Raw genomic sequence first — 22296 nt, forward strand, 5'->3', positions numbered from 1 at the left:
GCACACACACACACACACACACACACACACACAGGTTAATAAACTTGGGCTATAACAAACATAACGTAGCTATTGCTTACAGGTCATCAGCAATCCTGACCTAGTGCTCTGTTCTTTCCAGCCTGGTGCCTGAGAAATGAGGGGGTGAGTTCTGTGCTCCTGGGATCATCCACTCCTGAGCAACTAATTGAAAACCTTGGCGCCATTCAGGCAAGTATTGCAACCCTTTCCAGCAAATTACAGGAATGCTACAATGTGTCTCCAGGCAGTGTCCTGGACAAGGTATTGGTGAACACAAAGCTATAAGCAGCACAGCACACTTGCACAATACCTGGATCTAGGGCTGTCCTCTGCTTGTTTAACAAACAAGTTTATCAAATTCCACAGGGGCTCTTTTTTTTTTTTTTTTTTTGTGGGCAGTGCATTCCAATGTCATACCTGGCAACTGACTTCCTAGGTCTAACCATAAAAGCATGTTTAACTGCCTGTTTGAGATGTAACACTTATAAGACAATACCACATCATTTATTCATTTGTTCCCCTCACAAACTACTGCCACCATGCTATGCCAAGTGACTCCTTTGCAGTAATCTAGCAGCAACTATGATGCTCATCATACTATAGGATAAGATGGGTGATAACTGCCTGTCCCCTCTGCAGGACTGTAAGACTCAAAGTCAGAGACCTCTCTTCTCCGCTGTCTTCCCACTTCCTACTATGGGGCCCTTAGTTATTACTCCAGAAGTAACTGGAGAATAAATTCCTGTTTGGAAATTTCAGGATCACATCCCCCTGGAAGCAAATCCAGGAGGCCTATTCCACACCTGAAGGCCAGGTGCTGGATTGAGGTTGCAGAAGCACTTGGGATATATGTAGAAACAGGAAGAGGAAGGACATCTTAAGATGCTCAGGGCCATCTAAGGAAAGGGGTGGAGTTGGTGATCTGAAGAGATGGATACCTTTCTTCACCACTGAACACATCTCAGTCCTGAGCCTGCCCCTCTCTGCTTTGCTGACAGTCCTAGGATGAGCCTGCCCACTGCTTAGCTGAAACAAGCCAAGGTGCTTCCCTCTTGCTCTCCGGGGAATAGACCATCACAGCTTCTTCTCTATCCATCTATTCCTAAGACAAGTCCTGCCACCCCTCCCAAAACCAGAGACGAGGGTGGAGACAAGACTATTTAAAATCCCCTTTTAGAAACAGACCAGAATGCACTGGACACTAAGTGGTATAGATTGCTTGCCTAGCCACCACCTTTCTTAGAACCAGACAGTAGGGTAATCCTCTCGGTCTGTTTCCAAACCTTTTCCACCCATAGTTTCCACAAGATTTTGTGGGCTCTGACCCTTTACAGCAAATGCCCCCTCTAATGAACCATCTTCTCTCATTTTCAGTTATATGCTGGGAAAAGATGCAGTCACACAAAGATGATAGGGAAGGGGCACAGATTGTATCTAGAAGAACTGAAATTCAATTCAGTGATTTCAATTCCACTCATATATGGGGTACTTACTGCATCTGGCACCAAGCCAGACACTTGGGTTACTGTGACGAGCAAGGGTAAACTCCTGTCCTCAAACAGCTGGAGTGCTAAGAAAGAGTAAATTAAGAAATCTACACTTTAAAAGCAGTCTCTGAGAACTCACTATGTATGAGGTACTGACAACACCACAGGACACAAGATACTCTCCAGTCTTCAACAAGTTTACACACATACTAGGAGACTGATAAAAATGTACAAAATTTCAGATTCTGTAAGGGCTACTAAGCAAACAATGTTGTCCCAAAGAACAACTGAGAAACAAATAGGCCTACTTGAACATAGCTATCTTTGCAAAAGCCCCCTCCCTGGAGGATGTTTATTCTGAGTCTTTGGATTGATTTATGTGCCTCCCCACAGCATAAGAGAAACCCAGGAGTATATAGAGCAATGTGAGGGATCTAGGTTGGGAGGGAACATGGCCTATAGATACAGAATCCTTCATAGGATTTAAAAAGAGCAGATATGCTTCTATGTGAATGTTCAGAAATTTCTGAAGCTGCCCCCCCAAGAATGCAGAATGCAGGGCTGTGGTCATCGCCTAGGCAATGTTAGTGGAGTGGATAGATCTGCAGACACAGGAAGGGCAGATAAAAATCTTGGCAGGAAGGGAAATGTAGGATTCCTATCATGCTAACACTGATCCCTAATCCCAAGGGAAGTCACAGCAGGAGCAGGCATGAAGAAGCAAGCCCTAGATCTGATGGTCAGAGCTGTAGGAACCTACTGGACAGTGAAAGGTTACTTTGATTACCAGAGCATTTCTTCCCTAGCAAAGTTCTGGCTGGCAGCTGGAAAGCACTTCCATTCTCAAAGAGTAAAGGGAAAGGATGATACCCAGGCAGCCTCACTGTTAGCACAAGGGCTTACCAAACTCCCTTCTCCTTCACCCCAAGCACCAGCACGTAAGAGTCTAGACATGATATAATGGAAGCCCTGGATGTGGTGAAAAGTAGACTGGATATCTGGGGAAGCCAAACACTGATGGGATTGACCACTCTACAGAAAATGTAGAGTGCTGGCCATCATAAGGAAGGGAAAGTAAGGACTGGAAAAGTAGTAGTAGCTGCACTGCACAACAAAATATGCACAGGAGTGTGCACATTCTTGTATACACACACACACACACACACACACACACACACAAACATCAGCCATCAGGAACAATTCAGACCCAACCCCCACATACACCCCAATTAATAGTGGTTGAGGCTATGCCTCCAAAGTAACTACTGCCCAGCCTGTAAACCTGCCATCATTCCCAGTCCTGGAGTCTCTCCCTGGTGACCCCAGTCAGTCCCACCAACACTAGTCAAACTTCACCTTAAGCCATCAAGTCTTCCAGGCTGTAACAATAAGGCTGTACAACTGGTACAATCTCATTAATTCTACACAATAGCTTAAAAGTTGTACAACTGGTTTAATCTCATTAAATCTGCATAATAGCTTAAAATGTCATAAAGTATTTGCAGTGTTTTTAGTGATTTCACACAAAATGGTTCCTTTAGAAAAACTGGACTTTTAGCACTACACAGGTTTTCATGTTTTATTGAAGTACTATTTACATTTTCAGTTTCTAGCTGATATGTATTTTGATATAATGAAGTTTGTTTTTTGTTTGTTTTTTCCTTTCACATGGCTAGCCCACTGGATTTTTCTTCCACTAAATCCATTTTCTGATTTCCAATCTCATTGTTATGTCTCCAAGTAACTTTAGCTATTTAGAACCTGAGATTCCAGAGCTAGCTGGTGGGAAACAAAACTCCTTAGCTTCAGGTAGAAAAAACAATAACTAGAACCACAAGTTTCCCAAGCAGAGGAGCCACACTATTGCGCTAAGCCCTGAGGATGCTAAGGCTAGCCCTGGAGAAGAGACAAGGTCACCTCGGCCAGCAGGACTGCAACAAAGGGTGAGGCCCAAACCTCGAAATTGGTCATCTTATTTACAACTCACCTCTACACAGGGTCAGACTATCCCAGGGAGAAAGCTGGTCTTTGTCCCTTGTCTCATGGCAGAAAGTGTACCCTGGGTTTACTTCTCATAAATGCTGGCCCTGAGTGAGCAGCTGCCTGCATGTAAGCCAGTTAAGAGGAAGTTCCACATGCACACAACAAACATCCTGCTCCACAGTGACTCCCCAGCCTTCCCCTTCCATTCCACTATCACTAGCCTTATTAAGTCTTACAATGTCCCTTAGACTGTGATGTTTGAATACCTGATCCCTTTCCCCCAGCTACCTGATGGGACCAAGTCCTTAGAGCAGTAGTTCTCCATCTGTGGGTCTCAACCCCTTTGGAGGATATACTGCCCTCCACAGGGGTCTCATATAAAATATTTACATTATAATTCCTAACAGTAGCCAGCTTATAGTTAGGAAGTAGTAGCAAAAATCTTTTTATGATTGGGGTCAGCACAACATGAGGGTTGTAGCCTTAGAGCCACAGAATGAAGTCCTAACTCATTCAAGCTCCCCTACACATTCCTACCATCTCCACTAGTCTATCCTTGGTATCACTCCATTTCACTACTCATGTCCATGCCATTCCATCTACCTGGGAAGCTGCAAACATCCTTCACTAATTCTAAGTAGCAGCTGGAAACTATTCCTAGTCTCTAGACCAATGCTATCTATTGCCACAGCTTCTAGCCACATAAGGCTATTTGAGTACATGAATAATGGTCATGGACTATTCAAATATGTGTGTGCATATGTGTGTGTGTGTGTACATACATAAACACATACACACACACATACACACACATGTTCACAGGATTTGAAGGACTTAGTAACACCCCCCCAAAAGTACCTTAATTTTCTATACTAATTTCACATTAAAATGATACAGATATTAAGTAAAAAATGACTGGATACAATGGAAAATGTATTAATTATAACATTTTAAGACAGCTGAATTATGTGCTAGAAAAATTAACATAGCTTATATTGAATTTCCACTGGATAAAGTTACTCCGTATTACTATTCACTTATGTTTTCATTGTTTTCTTAGTCAACAAACACAATCCCTGACTTGAAGCTCTGTCCAGTGTGGGGAATGGGGGTGGGCGCTCCATTCCAGCTCTGGCTTGCAAACATATGGAACATATAAGTGACTGCTTAATGTTGTATACTCAAGACAAATGCTCAACACTAACACCATTTTTTGTGCTTCTCCTCCATGCCACCCCCCTCAGGTTCTCCCTAAGATGACATCACATGTGGTAAATGAGATTGATAACATACTGCGCAACAAGCCCTACAGCAAGAAGGACTATAGATCATAAGGCAATGCATGAGCCACAGAAACTGCATGGGTAAAATCATGATGGGTAGGCAGTGCAGAATGACCTTACTAGACACTCTTTTCAACCACTTAGCAGCTTGCTGCTCAACCTCTAGTGTCCCAGGGTTCTCTGAGGTTTCTGCTGTTGCTACCACTGTGCACTCTGAATTCTGAACAAGTGAAAATTCACAACCCAGAAAATCCATTCTATTTTCTTATCTTGGACTGGTCCCCTACCCTTGCATTGCTCTGTGCATTCCATGCTTCTGCAATGGAAAGAATATTGTTATAGGGCAATCTATTATCTTCAGACATTCGTAACTTAAAGAAGGATGTACATATATTTTTTCAAAAGAGCAAAATTCTCAGAACTGAAATAGTATGTAAGCTGCATAGGAAACAGGATATTCTCACTCTTTAGTCTTGCTTGGGAGAATAGAACAAATTTACTTATTTTTTTCATATTTCATATTCACATTACCAAGTTTTAAGTCATCTGTCATTCAACATTAAAATTTCTAGGTATTTGCTTTCACTATCTTGAAGTTATTTGTTGTTGCTTAGCCCTGTACAAATTGTCTGGGGTACCTGTTAGGATTCTAACTTGTCTACTTGCATATAGAGGTATAAAAGTATAAATAGCCCAATCTTTACTAGACATAATGGCTAATAAATAAAAGGGTTACAATGCTATGGAAACAGCTTTGAATAAAATGTTGTGTTTACTTTTTACATTTTATTAAAGCCTGCATATACTTTCAATTACTAGTAGGCACAATTCCTGCAAGGTTAAATATTTGACTTTTAAAAATACACATATACTAAATTTTTTAATTAAACCTATAAATACCCAGACAGGCAAGTGTTCAGTTTACCACTGGGACGTTATAGTATAATGCTTGGTTTTCTGAGGTGTTACTAACATGAAAGCAAAGCATAAGCAATGTAAAAATATGTTGTCATTCCTCAGCATATGCTGGATGAATTAACTTGCCCAGAAAAAAAAACAAAATATCCAAAAAGCTCCTGATTCTAATTGTGCTACACAGTACACTATATGCATGAGAGCTCTTTGCATGCAAAAAAAAAAAGGAGCTTAGCTTTGTGCCCAGAATCTGAGATCTGCCCAGCTCGGCCTCTATCCCACTGGAGAAAAACTGTAACACTATGCTGTGTGGATATCTGCAAATAAGGAGAAAACACAGCATGTGTTTTTCTTTCTTTTCTGTAAAGGTGGGGTCATTTCCTAACTTTATCCATCTGTAGATGAATAAAATTCTACTTTATCTAGTCAGCAAGTTCTCTATGACTTTAAGAATTATACAAGAAGTATATGAATTCAAAATCATTTTCAGATACGTATCATACGGTTAAGTTCTAAATCTCAAACTGTCAGTGACAGATATCAACAGATACATGATTGTTACTACCTAGAGTCTAATAGACAATTAGGAAGTTCTGCCCATGAGTATTTGACTAATGATGGAGACTAACTAACTTTCCAGCTATTCATTGTAAATTTAACTCACTGAACTACTGTATGTATAAACAAGTGGCGTGCTGTCTAAAGGAAATCAACTCATTTGCTTAGAGTAATAAAGGCATCTGTGTAATCCCATAATACATCTTTGGGTCTTTCATTATAAGGCTTAAGATACATACACTCTCTTGTATATAAATGTCACCACGAAGTAAATAATAATCACCTAAATAAATTACATCAATAGCCATATTGCACTGAATGCTTAACAGAAGTCACAGTGACCAAAACAGGCTGAAGCAAGGAGTGGCAGTACACACCCTTACTCCCAGTTCTAGGGAGGCAGAAGGATCAAGAGTTCATTCAGTTTGAGCTATATTAGACCCTCTCTCAACCACACCCATTCAAACAAAAAATTCAAAACAAAAACACAGATTTGCATTGCAAACTGGCGCGCGCACACACACACACACCTGTAATCATAGCACATGAGAAACTAAGGCGGGAGAACCTTAAGTTTCAGGCCAGCTCGGACTGCACTTAGAAGACAACTCCAAAAATTTTTGCTGAAACTTTTCTTCCCTTTTCAATGTATGCTTACATATGTGTGCACACATACAAAGTTTAAAAAAATTATAGACCCTCCCAAACTTATATGTACTGCCCTATTTGAGATGATAAAAAAGATGGGAAATAAACTTGTATGGCCCCCTAGAGATATGCTGGATTTCTCCACATATGCACATATGTACATACATACAAATACTTTCTTAATGTATCCAGAAACTGCAATGCCTGGTAGACAAAGAAGCCACATGAGCAGGAGGCACAGCAGGCACAGCACACTATGCCAGGGACCTGATGGCTCTTGAACTGTGTTGTGTCTGTCACCACCTCATAGACAAGCGAGCAGTAACATAACAGTGCATGTGTAGGAAAGATGGCTAATATAAAACATGTAATAAAGATACTCACATGGTTTGCGTAAAGAATTGCAAAAACACACATTTTTAAAAACAAAGTTTAATCATACTTGTCAAAAACAAGACTTTTCCTAAGAATGTTGAGTATAAATTCAACTTCCATTATTTCAATTAACTTCCAATCCTGTTTCAAATTATCCTTCCCAAGTTAAAACAATATACCAAAAAGGACAAGACTTCTATTAAGTTACAAATGAGTAAATCAAGAAATGAAAATGCTTAACACTAAGATTCTACCTATCATAGATATGGAGTAAAAATAAAAATAAAAATAAAAATAAGCACAGAGTGTCCTGTTTTACGGGTGCTACATATATGAGGTCCTTTTAAGATTAAAAACTCTGCCATAGGATTTTACTGTCATGCACATCTTAACTCTATTTGCCACATTCAATGATAGAGATTAGGGAACAGGGTCCGAATTTCTAAGTGTAAAGGATTGATACATTTAATCCTTAAAAGGAGCTGATGGTCTGGCCATATGACTTCATACACAGAAATCTGTCTGGTAGCGAGGTCATTTTGAGTTAAAAACAAAGATGGCTGTAGGAAACATTCAAGACAGAAATAAACAGCACAATTACTCCCCCAGCAAATTTTTGGTTAAAAATTCAAAAGAATTAAAAATTTGAGGCTGGCACCTCTACTTCACCATTCCTGAGCTGCTGGCAATATTGTCAAATAATGGTGGTGACTTCCTTCCCTTCTACATAGGCACTGCCACCTAGTGGCAAGTTTGCAGCAGCCACTTAGAAGGTGCTCGACCCAGCTCTAGTAACAAAGATGGTGTATTAAATTGTTTTATTAGGTACACAAACTGTCACCAACCAAATGCTGATTAAAACAGGAGAACCAAACACCCTACCTCATGTGTTACCTAATATACTTTGCTCTGAGTCTCTTCTCATTTCCTACTATTCCACTATTCCACATCTCGTGGTAAGGGCACTCAGATAACTATACCACAGCACTTCCAGAAGCATGGTAATATGATTCAAGGCTGACAGTAAGAAGTAAGGTGACTGTACAAAGGCATTCCTCTGACCTTCCCTAAGTTCTTACTGCAGACCACTGAAACATCCACCCGCACAGAAGTAGCTCAATTCTTGGTGAGCACATCTTCAAAGCCCTCAAAAGTTTACAAGCAGAAACTAAACGTTAGGAATACTTCCCTTTGAGGTGCCATTTATAGAAGTCCCTGGGTGTGGGACTTCCAAATGTGGAAGTCATGAAACACATGGAATCTGTATTGGGAGACAGAGGGCACAATGTGAGACTGCTCTTAGCTAGGCCCCAAAAGCATTTGTTCGCAATTGACAGGAACCCTCATTTCAAAAAAAAAAAAAAAAAAAAAAAAAAAAATTGCTGACAGCCCTTTTAAAGCACTGTAAATTCCTTGGAGAGTTCACTGAATTCCAGGGCTAAGTTCACAAAAAATTCTTCTGGTCTCTCATGTGTCAATAATCAGGAAAGAAATGCTTTCTCACTTAATATTCTGCCTGTGGTGCCGAGAGCCTGGTCACAGAAAACAATGATTCCAGTGACTTCACACATCAAACCAACATGGCAGGGTCAAGCTGACCTCCCTGGCCGCCAAGGGCCAGAGCCATACAGCTGAACAGTGTGTGCTTTAGCTTCACAGGCCAACACTCATAGGCAGGGTACTATTTTTAGATTACTAACTTGGCTGCCTTTCTTTTTAGAAAGAAAGAAAGAAAGGAAGGAAGGAAGAAAGAAAGAAGAAATAGTTGCAAGTTTCTCTCCCTCAAGTTGGAGAGGGCATGTTTTTGAGTTATTATAAATTACAAACTCAAGAGACTTCTGTTTAATCCCTTGGGAAGAGGATTCACTCTGAGATTTACAGTCGAAAGTTGTAATATTGTGCTTGGAACACAGAGAACTAGTTATTAACTTCTTCCTCCTATTATAAATAATAACAGCTCAGTCCAGGTTACCATGACCTCTGACAGATGTAGGAAACAAGTTATTTTCTCCTCTTATGATTAGAGCACATTGCAAGACTTCTTGCCTTTTAATATCCCGGTACTCCAAGTTTCCCTTTCAACTCATTTAATTTCAACAATCTGTCAAAAAGAGCCAATAAACAAACACTGTATTATATTCTATTGCATTTTTAAACCCTCAAACTCCAGACTATAAAAAACATCATGTGTGTCTCCCAACCTGGCCACCCTGTTACTTTTCCATACACCACTGGCCACCCATAGATACAAAGGCAGGGGGCCAAGCTCCATGGTCTACTTGGAGCCAGTAGAGAGGAGAGCGATGAGTCCAGATGAAGCACTTATGGACAAAATGTAGTTCCTGCAAGAATATAATGTTAAGGAAAAAGTGAGACCCCAAAACTAGATTTCAACAATAAAATAGCCTTTTCTTATTGACACAAGAATGTGTGTGTAGTTTCACTGTCTGAAGGCTATAAAACACATACAATGTGTTTTAATATTGAAAAGACATTGAGTCAAACCTAGAAGAAATAATAATCACAAAGAACACATCTTATTTCCACTTAACTCTCATGAGAAGAGTTGGTCAAAGAACATCAGACACCAACGGTCAAGGGCAAAAAGGCCCATGTTAGAGTCCTGCTATTGTTGACCTATTCGGTTCAGAAGGTTCCTAGCTCTTTACAGGCTCTTTGAGCAAACCATTCTGGGGCCACTCTGGCAAGACCCACCAGTATTCCCAAAAGGCATGAGCTGAAAGGGGTCTGATGTTTCATTACACCATGACCTCTGACTGTTAAAAGTTTGGCTGCATTTTCCTGGATGACACCTTTAATAACAAATTCCTTTAGTAAAAGACAAACAGCTCTTGGCCAAAGCTCAATTTACAAGCATCTTTAATGCTATCTGTGCCTGCATGGGTAACTACCCTGGCCATCCAGCTACCCCCAAAGCCAGCACAAACATATAAAGGAGCTAGTGAAGACATCACATTTGCCTGCTCTGACTCCTTTTAGACAGGAAAGTAGACAAGCTCACACACACAATTTAACACTTACCACAAGACTAACTTACAGACTAAAGAAACAGTAAGGCAAGCCAGAAACTTCTAAGTTCTAAGTCCATAGACACCTGCCTAAAGTTAGTACTATTTAACTAGCTCTGAGGAGTTTTTGTTTCCACTAACAGACCAGACGGCTTAAAAATAAAACAAATTACTGTTTACAGACTTCTGAAAACTTTTTAAAGGATACACTGTGGGGTTGAAGTTCTTCAGTATAAAGAAAGAAGCAACAATGACCAAAACCAGGAACAGAGTGTTGTTATAGAAAATGGAAAACGTTGTGGCTTCATAATCAGCAACTTCATTCTTCTTCCACAGGATTCTATAGATACAAAAACAAGTTAAACAAGTTTATAAATATGAACAAAAACTTTAAATACCAAATGGTTCTCATTCATTACAAGAAAAACTTTTCCTTGTGTTCAAGAGTAACAATGCATTTGCAGTGTGAAATTTAGAGCAAATTACCTCCTTTCTTCCACTGAATTCTATTTTCCTTGTTGATTGCAAATAATAGTTGCTGGGGTCTTGCCACATTCCCAAACAGCAAAGAATACAGTAGAAGGGAATGACATTAATTCCAACTGGCACAATTTTATAAGCACCTGTGTCTTTGTTTAAGAGTCCCAGGGAAGGGAGTACCCAACCTGAGGCCTGTGGACCAGCCATGTCCCAGGACTGCTATGGATGTGACCTAACACATTTATACATGTCAAAAAGTTGATATCCTTGTTTAGGTCTGTGCTTGAAACTTAAAAATCTCAATGGTTGGTATGGCATGGGCTTCTTTGGCTTTAGCTTCTCTGACTGCATCTTGGCTTAAGGATTTCTAATCTATGGGCTTCAGCCTTTAGTTTCACATCTTAAAGGGATAATGCCAAGAACAAAGCTAGCCACCATCTCACCAGGTCTATCTGCAGCTGTCAATACTAAATTTGAAGAAGGAATCTACATGATTTTTAAGATGATTGTTTTTTAATGTCTATAAAATTCTAACTTTTAAATCTGTTTCACTTGCTCCCATATTTATCTGCATCTTCTCTCTCCAAATTGGCCAAGAAGATGTTTCAGAATGCTTTTGATTAAGGCAGATTTTATTCCATTTGGCTATTTAACTTTGTAAAGTCATTTGGTAGAGCAGGCTGATCCACTGGTGGGATATGAAATAAAGTAAGTTGTTCAAATGCCCAGAGAAATTAAGCAAGTGGGTTGAAACTTGCTCTTCTTTAATGCAACAGAAAAAAAAAAAAAAAAATGAGAGAGAGAATCCACCACACACAGTGTGGTAATTACTGTTTTCTGAAACATTTGTATGTACAAATTATTATAGTTGGTTAAAAGGTGAAATGCTGCTTCACTGTGGAGTGATCATCAAAAAGATTAAAAACTGCAACTCTAGATGCTTTGTCCTCCTGGGAAGACATCCAACTCTGATCCGATGATGCGATGCAGAGCCCTCCCACCCACACCACAGGGACTGCTAACTGACATTCCTACTTATCATGTACTCTAGTCCAAATTCAAGAAGCTTGGCTATAAGAGCTAAAATGAGAGTATAATCATCCATTCTCACCATGAGAAATCTGTAGTCTCTAATAACACCGATGCTCAATGTCCTTAATTTTTACAAACACAACTTAATAAACTTACTCTACTTTGGGAAACAGGAAGAACATTATATTAAAGTATACAACTAAAAAAAAAAAATTCTGATTTCAAAGAAGAGTAAGTCCAAACTGGAGGAAATATATTTTACCACTTTTACACTGCTCCAAGGAAATCAAGCACAGAAAGGCACACAGGCCCAATGCACCTGAATGCTAAGACATACTCAGAATCAACACGGCTATTTTTGACTCTGGCATAAGACCCAGTGAGCTATGGCATGCTTTTACTCTGCTGATTAAATCGTCTCAGTGACATCTGAGCAGGTCTCCCTAACTCACTTCCTGCCATGACCCGAAAAAGAATCACCTCCAAAACAACTGAGATGAAAGTCTGAATATCCAATCCACGATGTCACACCAGGGTATATAAGTCAGAACCATCTGAATGTCTTCAAAACATGTAGGTCCACCCACATACTGGTTATTTTGAAATAATTTTAAAAACCCAAACGTATTATTACCAATGGTTCTAACAAGGCTTCACTGGTAGAAAATTTAGCTTTGGAGAATATCTCCCAAGAAATCATTCTCCAGAAACAGCTCACTAAAATAGGAGAAAAGGAAAAACCAAACAGCAACTGTTGCAAACAGATAATGCAGACAAAAGAGATCCAGGAAATAAGTAACAGTCACACCTCCAAACACCTGTTGAATCTCTAACTAGCCACTGCTTATTTCCATCCTGGGGCAAATGGCATGATAGATACATGCCTAAACAGCTATAAATGGAGCCTGCAGGGAGACACAAGATGTTGTACCTTTTCTTACACCAAATCTCTTGGAAGCAGCTTATCCTCTAACAGCAGCTTACCAGATCTGAGTCTCTGATCTTTTATCCAGATCAATCGAGTCTAGACCTGGGTAAAACCAGGTCTAGAAATATTAACAGCACTAATTTCTACTGGTGACAAGAGGAATTTTATAATCTGCACTTTACACATCCACCTGACATACTTTGAATAGCGAAGTCAACAGATGGCAGAGGTTTCATTCCAAGTTCCGTTCTGACTCACTGCTAATAACTACCTGAATGATTTTCAGCATGATAAAGATTCTGAGACATCCCAGGACCAAAAACCAATACACAGAGCAGATGAGCAAGCCCACAGCGGGCAGGTAAGACCTGTTTGCCATTTCCAATATGACCACCTCCAAAACCTTGATAGCTGTGTCAATTACTCTGAAATATTGCCCTACATAATTCAGCAAAAAGGGGTTTTAGGGCTACAGATTCTCTTTTATTTCTACTCAAAATTATGCCACCAAAGAGCTATGTAGCCAAACTGTTCTCTATAAAAGGCTTTCATTGCCATGACTTTTAAATCATATTCTCAATTTTAATAAAGTATCCACAAAAGATAATCATTTCATTCATGTTTGGTGCCTTTCCAAACCACTGTAGAAGCTTTGTTCATTAAGTTGGTGTTCTTTCAATCAGGGTCTACCTGAGAAAGTCCTTCCACAGGCTAGTGCCAGGAAGACTTCCTTTCTGCAGCAGACCACGTCACTTCACATCAGAGTGAAGACAGCATTACCTCACACACACCTGGGAACTCAAAAGCAAACACAATGCTCAAATACTGGAACTAATTCCAAGGTCATCATTTAAACACCTTTTCTTCCTTTTAAACAGTTTCCGATCTTACAAAATTACATTACTCTGCAAAGCCGACACAAAGTCTTTTCGGGGGAAAGTGCAGTAACATCTCGTCCTACAAAGCACCTCGCTAAAGCTTAAGATCCATGAAAACAACCATGCTGTTAACAGTTAATATCTGGTACCACTTATGCACCAATTACTTGATCAGTTTAGGACTTAGGCACTTCATACTGATGGACTGTTTAAGAAGTCTTCTAAGAGCAGCTGGCCAAAAAGGAAAAAAAGAGAAAAAATGGGGGTTAACAAACATATAACACCACAAACTCAGGCAATAGAGGACAAACCCAGTCCTTCCTTTCCCCAGTCGCTGCATTCAGTGTCCATATACACATGGACACCCCTGGGAAATTCAGAGTCACAACTACTAAAAATGTTAATGATACCCTTCAGAGAGCCTGTTTTACCATGGATCTATGTATCAACAGCCAAGTTATTAAGCTTTCTAGACCTTGTTTTCCTTGCAATTAAAATGGAGTCTGGCGTGTGTGTGTGTGTGTGTGTGTGTGTGTTTTCAGAGCTGACCATTTAAGAGTACATGATCAATTGTGTGCTCTTAGGAGGCTATTTCACCCTGTCTCAGCATTCTTAATTGCCTGTAATTCTTTGTTGAGGCCTCATGAGTCTTCCCCTTCTACATCATTGTCCATCAATGTCTTCTTCTTCCTTGTCCAGGTCACATGTAGGCATCTATGCTGATGAGAGCTCATGGGTGTAACTTCTCTGACATTTCTAGTAGAGCAGAATTTCACAGCAAATGTCCTGTTCCTCTGGTTCTTACAATCTTCCTCTCCCCTCTTCAGTAACGATTCCGGAGCCATATATGCAGGAATCACATTGCAGATGTACATCTAACTCTTTAGAGAAAATTAGCTTAATATATCTCAAAGAAAAGGCTCTAGTGGTAGCAAAAATCAACAAATGTCAGCTATTACTATCACCACTGCTACTACTTATAAAACTCCAACATCTACTATCTTTAACGAGAATTCAAAAACTTTTCTCCCAAGTTTTATAACTAACACTTTAAATAAGGAGCCAAGGGGATGGAGAGACAGATTAAAGAGTGTTTGGAAAGCAAACATGATGAGCACAGTTTAGAAGCTAGTAGCCATGGAGAAGCTGGGCATGGTCCCATGCAATCTGTAACCCCAGCTCTGAGAGGAAACAGGTTCACCTGCTGGCCACCAACCGTTGTGGGTTACTCCTGGTTCAGCAAGAGAAAGAATACAGTGGAGAGTGATGGAAAAAATACCTGACACCATTTTCTGGCTTGCAATGCACACAGATATGTATAACTATGTACATATGTACACACACACACACACACACACACACATACGCACATCTAACCTCTCATCTTTCTCCTTCCGAGACATCTTTCTGTTATCAGCTTCAGAAAGTTTTCGAGTCACTTCTTTGGAAACAGCATCCTCCCTCTTTTGTGCTACTCTGAAAGAAAACACAGAAAGAAAAAGGTTTTCCACATGCTCTAGAGATGAAAAGCAGTCTCGCAAAACACCGTACTCCCATTTTATATTGGCAACTGAATGATACTTTACATTTCAAGAAAGTTAACTGGACAGAAAGTCCCAAACCTATTACACTGTACAAGCCTAAGTTCAAGAAACTCTCAAGATATGGTTTCTTAGTTATGGGATTTGATTTCTGCTTGAAAAGTAACATTTTCCAAAGTGGGGGCATTTAATAAGCCAAATACTATTAGCACAACTCACTGTGATTACATTTTTTCCCCCTAAAGTTCATAGGATGTTTTATTACTGATGTGATTCAATTCCAAGTAGACTACAGGACAGACTTCTTGATTTAATACATGAAGGAAAATAACGATAGGACCTTAAAGCTATGCTTGTAACTCCATTCCAAAGACCAAAGAACAATTTTATTTAAAAGAAATAACAGAGCATGGTCAGAGGCTGACCGTAACACTTATAGTTAAATTAGCCAGCCCCTGGTTTAAGTTAACACTGAGTCAGACAGACAGTTTGATCAAGAACTCATATGAGAAACTCCAGATCTGAGTTGGGAGTGTGTGGCAGGTGGTGGAAAAAAGCACACTCATCAACTGGACATGATAACAAAATCCCAGTGCTTGGGAAGTGGAAGCACAAGGTTGAGAGTTCAAGGTTAGCCTCAGCTACATGCTGTCTTGTCTCAAAAAAGTATGCAGATCAAAACAACAAAAAAATGTACAGATGAATTTTATCAGGTAGGTTATTAGTGAACAGGTAAATTTAAAAAATAAAATATACATAGCCAAAGACTAAGAAGTGTATTATTTACAGAATTAAGCTACAGATAGCCCTACAGAAGAGAAAGTAGTAATAACAACATGAAAACTTACATGGGGTAACTAACAGCCCCACAATGCGCCCACTATGAAAGAATTCAATGCAACAACCCAACAGAATAGAAAACAGATAGAAGCCTGTTTGTTGTGTTCAAGTCCTCAGACTTACATTATCACATGGGTATTTAGTTCTGGTCAGCAAATCAAAGAACACAGGGCAAACATGGATAGACACCTAGAGAATATCCAATATCATTCATTCAACCACGAAGAGTCTAGATGCAAGGTGAGCAAAGACTGGCTGATTTTCACTCAAGAACAAAGTTAGAACTGACACTGATAAAAAGTAAAATTCAATGAATATGTCTTTAAAGGGTCATCATTACTTTTTAATGTTATGACCCCAAACTGATAACCCAGGGAGGTGAAGCTAAGGAAAAATAGATGAGTTAAGGGGTCAGCTATTTAAGATCCTCCAGAGTACATTTTTATTCCAAAGACCCAAGCTCATATGACAGTACGTAAAAATCACCCTTTTGGCTGTTTCATTCACTCCTGAAAAAGCTGAGTTCTTAAAGGAGACTGCCTTCTCAACATCTCTAGCAAACGAACCATTTCCTGAACTCAAGGCTCTTTTTCCCTATATAAAGCCTCCAAAGAGATGGGGATGGGACAAATGGTCCATAGCTGAACATCAAAACCAACATACACATACTCAAGCTGCTCTATAAGACAATTCTATGTGAAAGACCCTAAACCAGACAACCAACTTCTCTACTAGGTCTAGCATTCTATTATTTACCAACTAGAGACTCAATGAACACCAAGTTTACTCAAAAAAGAAGTCCTCTACAGTACCAGATGTCTTAAGTCTTCTGGAAAATATATCTCACAAGACAAGTCCCTCCAAGTGCCCAGCACACTGTCAACTGAGAAATTCATGGTAACTATTTTTACTCTTTTTTCCCCCCCAACAGTACATCAAACCTTTCAAGGGGGGAAAAAACATATTTAATTTCTTAAAACAAAATGTCTAATATTTAAATCATGACCCCTTTCTAAAAGACAGTTCCTAAAGGTTTTCACAACTTTGAACAAAACATACATTGCATGCATTTTAGTGGAAATAGGCATCCAGGGTAGAATTTGAATATTTAAGCAGTAGTTTATAATCACTGGTTCCATCAGAAAAACAAATCTACAAAATAAATTAATGTTAGAACTGATTTTGGAGGCAATTTTGTTTTTTTTAAATTTTTATTTTAACTTTATGTGCATTGGTGTGAAGGTGTCTGATCCCCTGGAACTGGAGTTACAGACAGTTGTAAGCTGCCTTGTAGATGATGGGAATTCAACACAGGTCCTTTTAAAGTGCTCTTAAACCATTGAACCATCTCTCCAGCCCACTGTATTTCACCTCCCCGGCTTCTGAGTACTGTTAAATCCTTGTCTTACACCTCTAAAGTCAAAAATGTAAAAGAAAAATATATAAACCAGGACAATACAATTAAGAGTAGCAGAATCTAGACTTATTAGCTCTGAAGCCATCTTCCCTATCATCTTATCCTATAAGTACTCACACTCTCACTGAATCTGTAAGACTTACAAATCATGTAAAACTACAACAGGTTTACTTTAGGATTCCTATGGGCAGGAGCATGTAAAGGCCAGAGGACAACCTTGGGGACTTTGTTCTCTTTCCATTGTGGGCTCTAGGAACCAAATTCAGCTCATTGGGTTTCCATGACAAGTTATTTTACCCACTGAGCCATGTCACCAGCCCTGCATCTATAGGTTCTATGTCAGCTACAATACTTACTACCTCAAAACTATGACTAAAGGAAAATCTACTTAGGAGCGTACTAAGTCAGTAAGCCAGTGAAATTTTTACTAAACTACAATGTATTATTAACTGTTCTAAGAGCTACAAAGCAAAAGACATAGTTGCCCTCAAGAAGCCTAGAGTAGAGAGTAGAACTCAGGTAAAAAGAACAATTTGATCCCAAAGAAATGCATAAACAGTGAGCACCATTCAGAATAAGTAACAAAGCTTAACCAAAAAAAAAAAAAAAAAAAAAAAAAAAAGAAGGGGGACTGAGCTACAACAGGATTATAAAGGATAGCCATACAAGATTCTATTTCTGATGGACTTTCTATCCAGACATCCATGTCCCATAAAACATAGTCCAGAAGAGTAGAGGACGTAATGAACTGAATCTTCAAATGGCAGGTGGCAAAGAGGCTGCCAAACAGAAGGACGACAGAGATGAGTTTGATTAGTCTGCAATCATGAAGCCAAGCCTCTGCATGCCCAGGACAGCAGCTGCTCAGGCCACTGCTGGCATGTTTCTTAAATAAAACCCTGTTAACTGAAATTATAGTATGATACTAATTCCTTGTCAACTGCAAGAGTCTGCCATGAAGACAAACAAAGGAATGATCAAAGTCAGGTAGGATTCTCTGGAAAAGTTTTCTGAGTCTTAAAATAACAGACAAATAAGAATAGAAAACAGGGAACATTCAAGGATGACAAGAAGGCTAAGTCTAACTCTGAAAGTTAGTTTTCAGAGAAGGAGGCTAATGACTTTGATTCTAAGAACCTGAAAACATTTTGGGAATTACTGTATTATAGAAAAAAAGGCACAGTGTGTTAACAAAATAAAAATGACAGATAAAGAGGAATATGTCACTTCCTAGCCTTTTGGTTAAAATATCTTTTAATATTTTTATTATTACTATTATCATTATCATCATCATCATCATCATCATTATTATTATTTGGCCTGCACATAGGTCTTTGCACCAGAGATATGCCTGGTGCCTACAGAGGCCAGAAAGCATCAGATTCCCTGGAACTGGAGTTACAGTTATGTGCCACCACGTGGGTGCTGGGAATTGAAACTTGAGTCCTCTGGAAGAGCAGCCACTTAACCACTGAGCCATCTCTTCAGTCCCTCATCTATATGTATAATTTTATCCCATAAAATATGGATGATGTAAGGGGAAAAAATATCATCAAGTAGCTTTATACAGTGCCTCTCAGAGGAGGCCTTATGTTATATCAATCCAATCAAAAAATTTCTAATCAAGTGTGGATACTATGGGAAATGAGGGGAAATAGGAGGTTGGGGTAAATACACAGCATGTTTAAACTCAATATCCCTACTGTCTTTTAAAAATTACTTTAGAAGCTGGAGAGATGGCTCAGCAATTAAGAGCACATACTGCTCTTGAAGAGAACCTGAGTTCAGTTCCCACCACCCATCTCAGGTGATTCAGAACTATGTATAATTCAAGCTCCAGGGAATCTAACACTCTCTTCTGTCTCCAATCATGTATACAAGCACACCACACCATACATACACACACCCAAAAATAAAAAGTAAATCATAAAAATGTTTCTTAGAAGAAAAGCCAAATCCAGAAGGTTATTGAATAAACCAGAGAGTATCTAGCTACTCCCAAAGTGTATATGAAAGTAACTCTAGAGAACATCTTTTCAAATCAAATATTAATTCATACTGTGCCTCCCAGAGGACCACAACACTCTAAAATAATAAGTTATTGCTAGTGTGGCTGCTCATGCCTGTAATTCCAACATCATTCACAAGATCAGCCAGCTCAAATAAATAAATAAATAAATATTTCAATGATCATGAGTCTACACTCTCCTGTTTTATCTCTAAGAAAGCAGAGTATACAAGTGCATATAACATAAAAATCTACTGAGGTAACACTTGGGTTTTCTTCTCCAAAAGCTATTAAGATAACTTGTCAGCCAGGTAGTGGTGGTGCATACCTTTAATCCCAGCACTTGGGAGGCAGAGGCAGGCAGATCTCTGTGAGTTTGAAGCCATCCTGATCTATAACTAGTTCCAGAACAGCTAAAGAGATACACAGAGAAACCCTATCTCGAAAAAAAAAAAAAATGAAATAATAATAATAATAATGTGTCTTATAATACACATGTGATCTTGAAATTCAAGAAATATTGATATCTTTTACAGTGAATAACCTTCAAGATTAAAATAAATGTAACTGGCATTGAAAATGTCAGAGAATCTTTTTTTAAGTTGCTTCCAATGGGACTGGAGAGATGGTTCAATGGTTTAAGAGCACCTGTGTTGAATTCCCATCATCCACAAGGCAGCTTACAACTGTCTGTAACTCCAGTTCCAGAGGATCAGACACCTTCACACCAATGCACATAAAGTTAAATAAAAATTAAAAAAAAAAAAAAAAAAAACAAAACTGCCTCCAAAATTAGTTCCTTCTAAAATTAGTTTATTTTGTAGATTTGTTTTTCTGATGAAACCAGTGATTATAAACTACTGCTTAAATATTCAAATTATACCCTATTTCCACTAAAATGCCAGACTGCTCAAGGGATTATCAATTCTCCAGGTATCAATTTGCCTTGTTCCCAAAACATATACACATGTTTCAAACTAATGCTTATAACAATAAAGCATCTGTAAGAAGACACTACCAAAAAATATGCAGTGTATCATGGGTACTTGACTTGACGAATGTACTTACTTGTGCTTGAGAACAAATTTTACATTCTTGTATGCAAAGGCTACCAAGTAAGTGCTTACTAATGTCATCACACTGTAGAGAACAGCAGACTGGATAAGATCCATATGCCATATTCGCCAATACAACCCTGAGTTCAGACAAAAGGAACACAAAAGGGAACAAACATTAGTATGGCATTACACAAGCCTGCCGGATTATTTATAGGAAAACCAGGTAAAAGAGTTGGCAAATCCCACTCAAACTGGGAAACTTCACTAGAAGTAGCATACCCAATACCCAGTTAGTCTCAGTTCAGGGCTTTCCCACTTCATAGAGTTGGGTTGTGGGGGTATGACTAGTCTAGAGATTTCTTCATCAGATAACTTAAGACAAAACTAGAAATAAAAAGTCACAAATCAAATTTCATTCATGGAGTACTATTATAATTTGACATAAAGTGCCTAATACAGCCACTTTATATCAAATGCTGTCCCAAAGCATTGATTTACTTGCTGACGTGGCTGCTCTCTGAAATTAAAACAACGCTTTCCCGGGCCAGTTTAGCAGGGAGCTCCACACCACATTCACTGCACACTGAGTTTGCACGAAGCCTAAATAAAATACATTTGGATGTGACTGGGCTGCAACAGTGTGACCCAGGAGACAGAAACTCGGAAGACCTAAGCCTTGGCGTGCCTAGTCTGCAGGTTCCATTCAAACGCGAAGTCTAGAGGTGCTCTCTCAAGGTTGTTAAATCCTAAACAAGGCTGATCGCTGACCTCTGACCTCTGGCCCTGGCCTAACTTCTGCCCTTCTGCAAATCAAAAGGATGCTCAGGGGTGAGGTTCGCTGATAATTCAGGGGTACCGGTGGGTCTCTCATCTGGCTCACGCAAACAACAGTCGTGCGGGGAAGGACAGGTGGCGACACGAGTATACCAACAAGAGAATCCCAGACAGAACCCGCGCCCGGCTCAAATGCAAGCCATGAATGACTTCCCGGGGACGCCGCCCCCGATGCTCCACCGCCCGCCTTCCCGCGGCCTCAGGTCTCCCCACCAGGCCCGCCACGTCACCGCCGCCGCCCGCCCGCAGCTCACAGATGGGGATGGCAGACACGATGAACGCGTTCCCGAAGAACAGCGCCGACGACTTGGCCGACAGGTTGCGGCTGAAATCCTGAAGAAGCAGGTCCTCCTCGGACTGCTGCTTGGAGCCACCTTTAGGAGCCATGGTGGAGTTGGAGACCGGAGGCCGGGAGCAGGAAAACCAAGAGGGCACAGACAGCCGCGTGTCCGTCCGAACCGCGAATCCGCCTGCGACCCGTCAGCGCAACGTGGAGGCGGGACTCCGCAGGGCACGCTGCTCCGGGATTGGTCAGCCTGCCTCCGCTACACAAGCCTCGAGGCACGATTGGGCATACGAACAAGACTTCCGCATTCCTTAAATCACGTGATTGCACAACGCCGCAAGGAATATAGGGATTTGTAGTTTACTATGTATATTTGGCACTCGCACTCAAAGTAGCTAAAGCTAGTCTCGAATTTGCATGACTGCCTCATTCTCCAAAGAGCTTGGATAACTAACTTGAGCAACCACACAACAAGCAGTACTTTTGTTTTAACTGACGAGCTTTACTGATACTTCATTTCACATATGTACTTGTTAATTCTTGTTTTTAAATTTATTACATTGATTGATTGGATGATTGGATTGGAGTACTGTGCCACAATTTAAATTTGAAAGACAACAAGTTTTCTCTTCCACTTTCTGGGTCCCAGAAATTGAACTAAATTTTCAGGTTTGCACCTTTATCCTCTAAGCTAT

General features: G+C 39.8%; 2 protein-coding genes across 4 annotated transcripts in view; one reads left to right on the forward strand and one right to left on the reverse strand.

The window, feature by feature from the left end:
• The window catches only part of Kcnab1 (potassium voltage-gated channel subfamily A regulatory beta subunit 1), a 387027-nt gene extending 386706 nt beyond the window's left edge, over positions 1-321 (forward strand). For all 3 annotated transcript variants that reach the window (XM_051198954.1, XM_051198956.1, XM_051198957.1), the window contains exon 13: positions 122-321. In XM_051198954.1, coding sequence (XP_051054911.1) covers positions 122-306 — 185 coding nt within the window. In that variant the 3' untranslated portion in view covers positions 307-321. The remainder of the gene's footprint in view (positions 1-121) is intronic.
• Positions 322-7309: 6988 nt separating this feature from the next.
• Positions 7310-21795, reverse strand: Ssr3 (signal sequence receptor subunit 3). The gene is made up of 5 exons (XM_051198757.1): positions 21570-21795; positions 20492-20618; positions 14995-15093; positions 10508-10639; positions 7310-9612 (listed from the first exon to the last, which is right to left on the reverse strand). Exons 1-5 carry the CDS (start codon positions 21700-21702, stop codon positions 9546-9548), a joined length of 558 nt encoding a protein of 185 aa, XP_051054714.1. The 5' UTR covers positions 21703-21795; the 3' UTR covers positions 7310-9545.
• Positions 21796-22296: the final 501 nt, after the last annotated feature.

This window comes from Phodopus roborovskii, unplaced genomic scaffold (assembly GCF_943737965.1).
Source record: "Phodopus roborovskii unplaced genomic scaffold, PHOROB, whole genome shotgun sequence".
Taxonomy (NCBI): domain Eukaryota; kingdom Metazoa; phylum Chordata; class Mammalia; order Rodentia; family Cricetidae; genus Phodopus; species Phodopus roborovskii.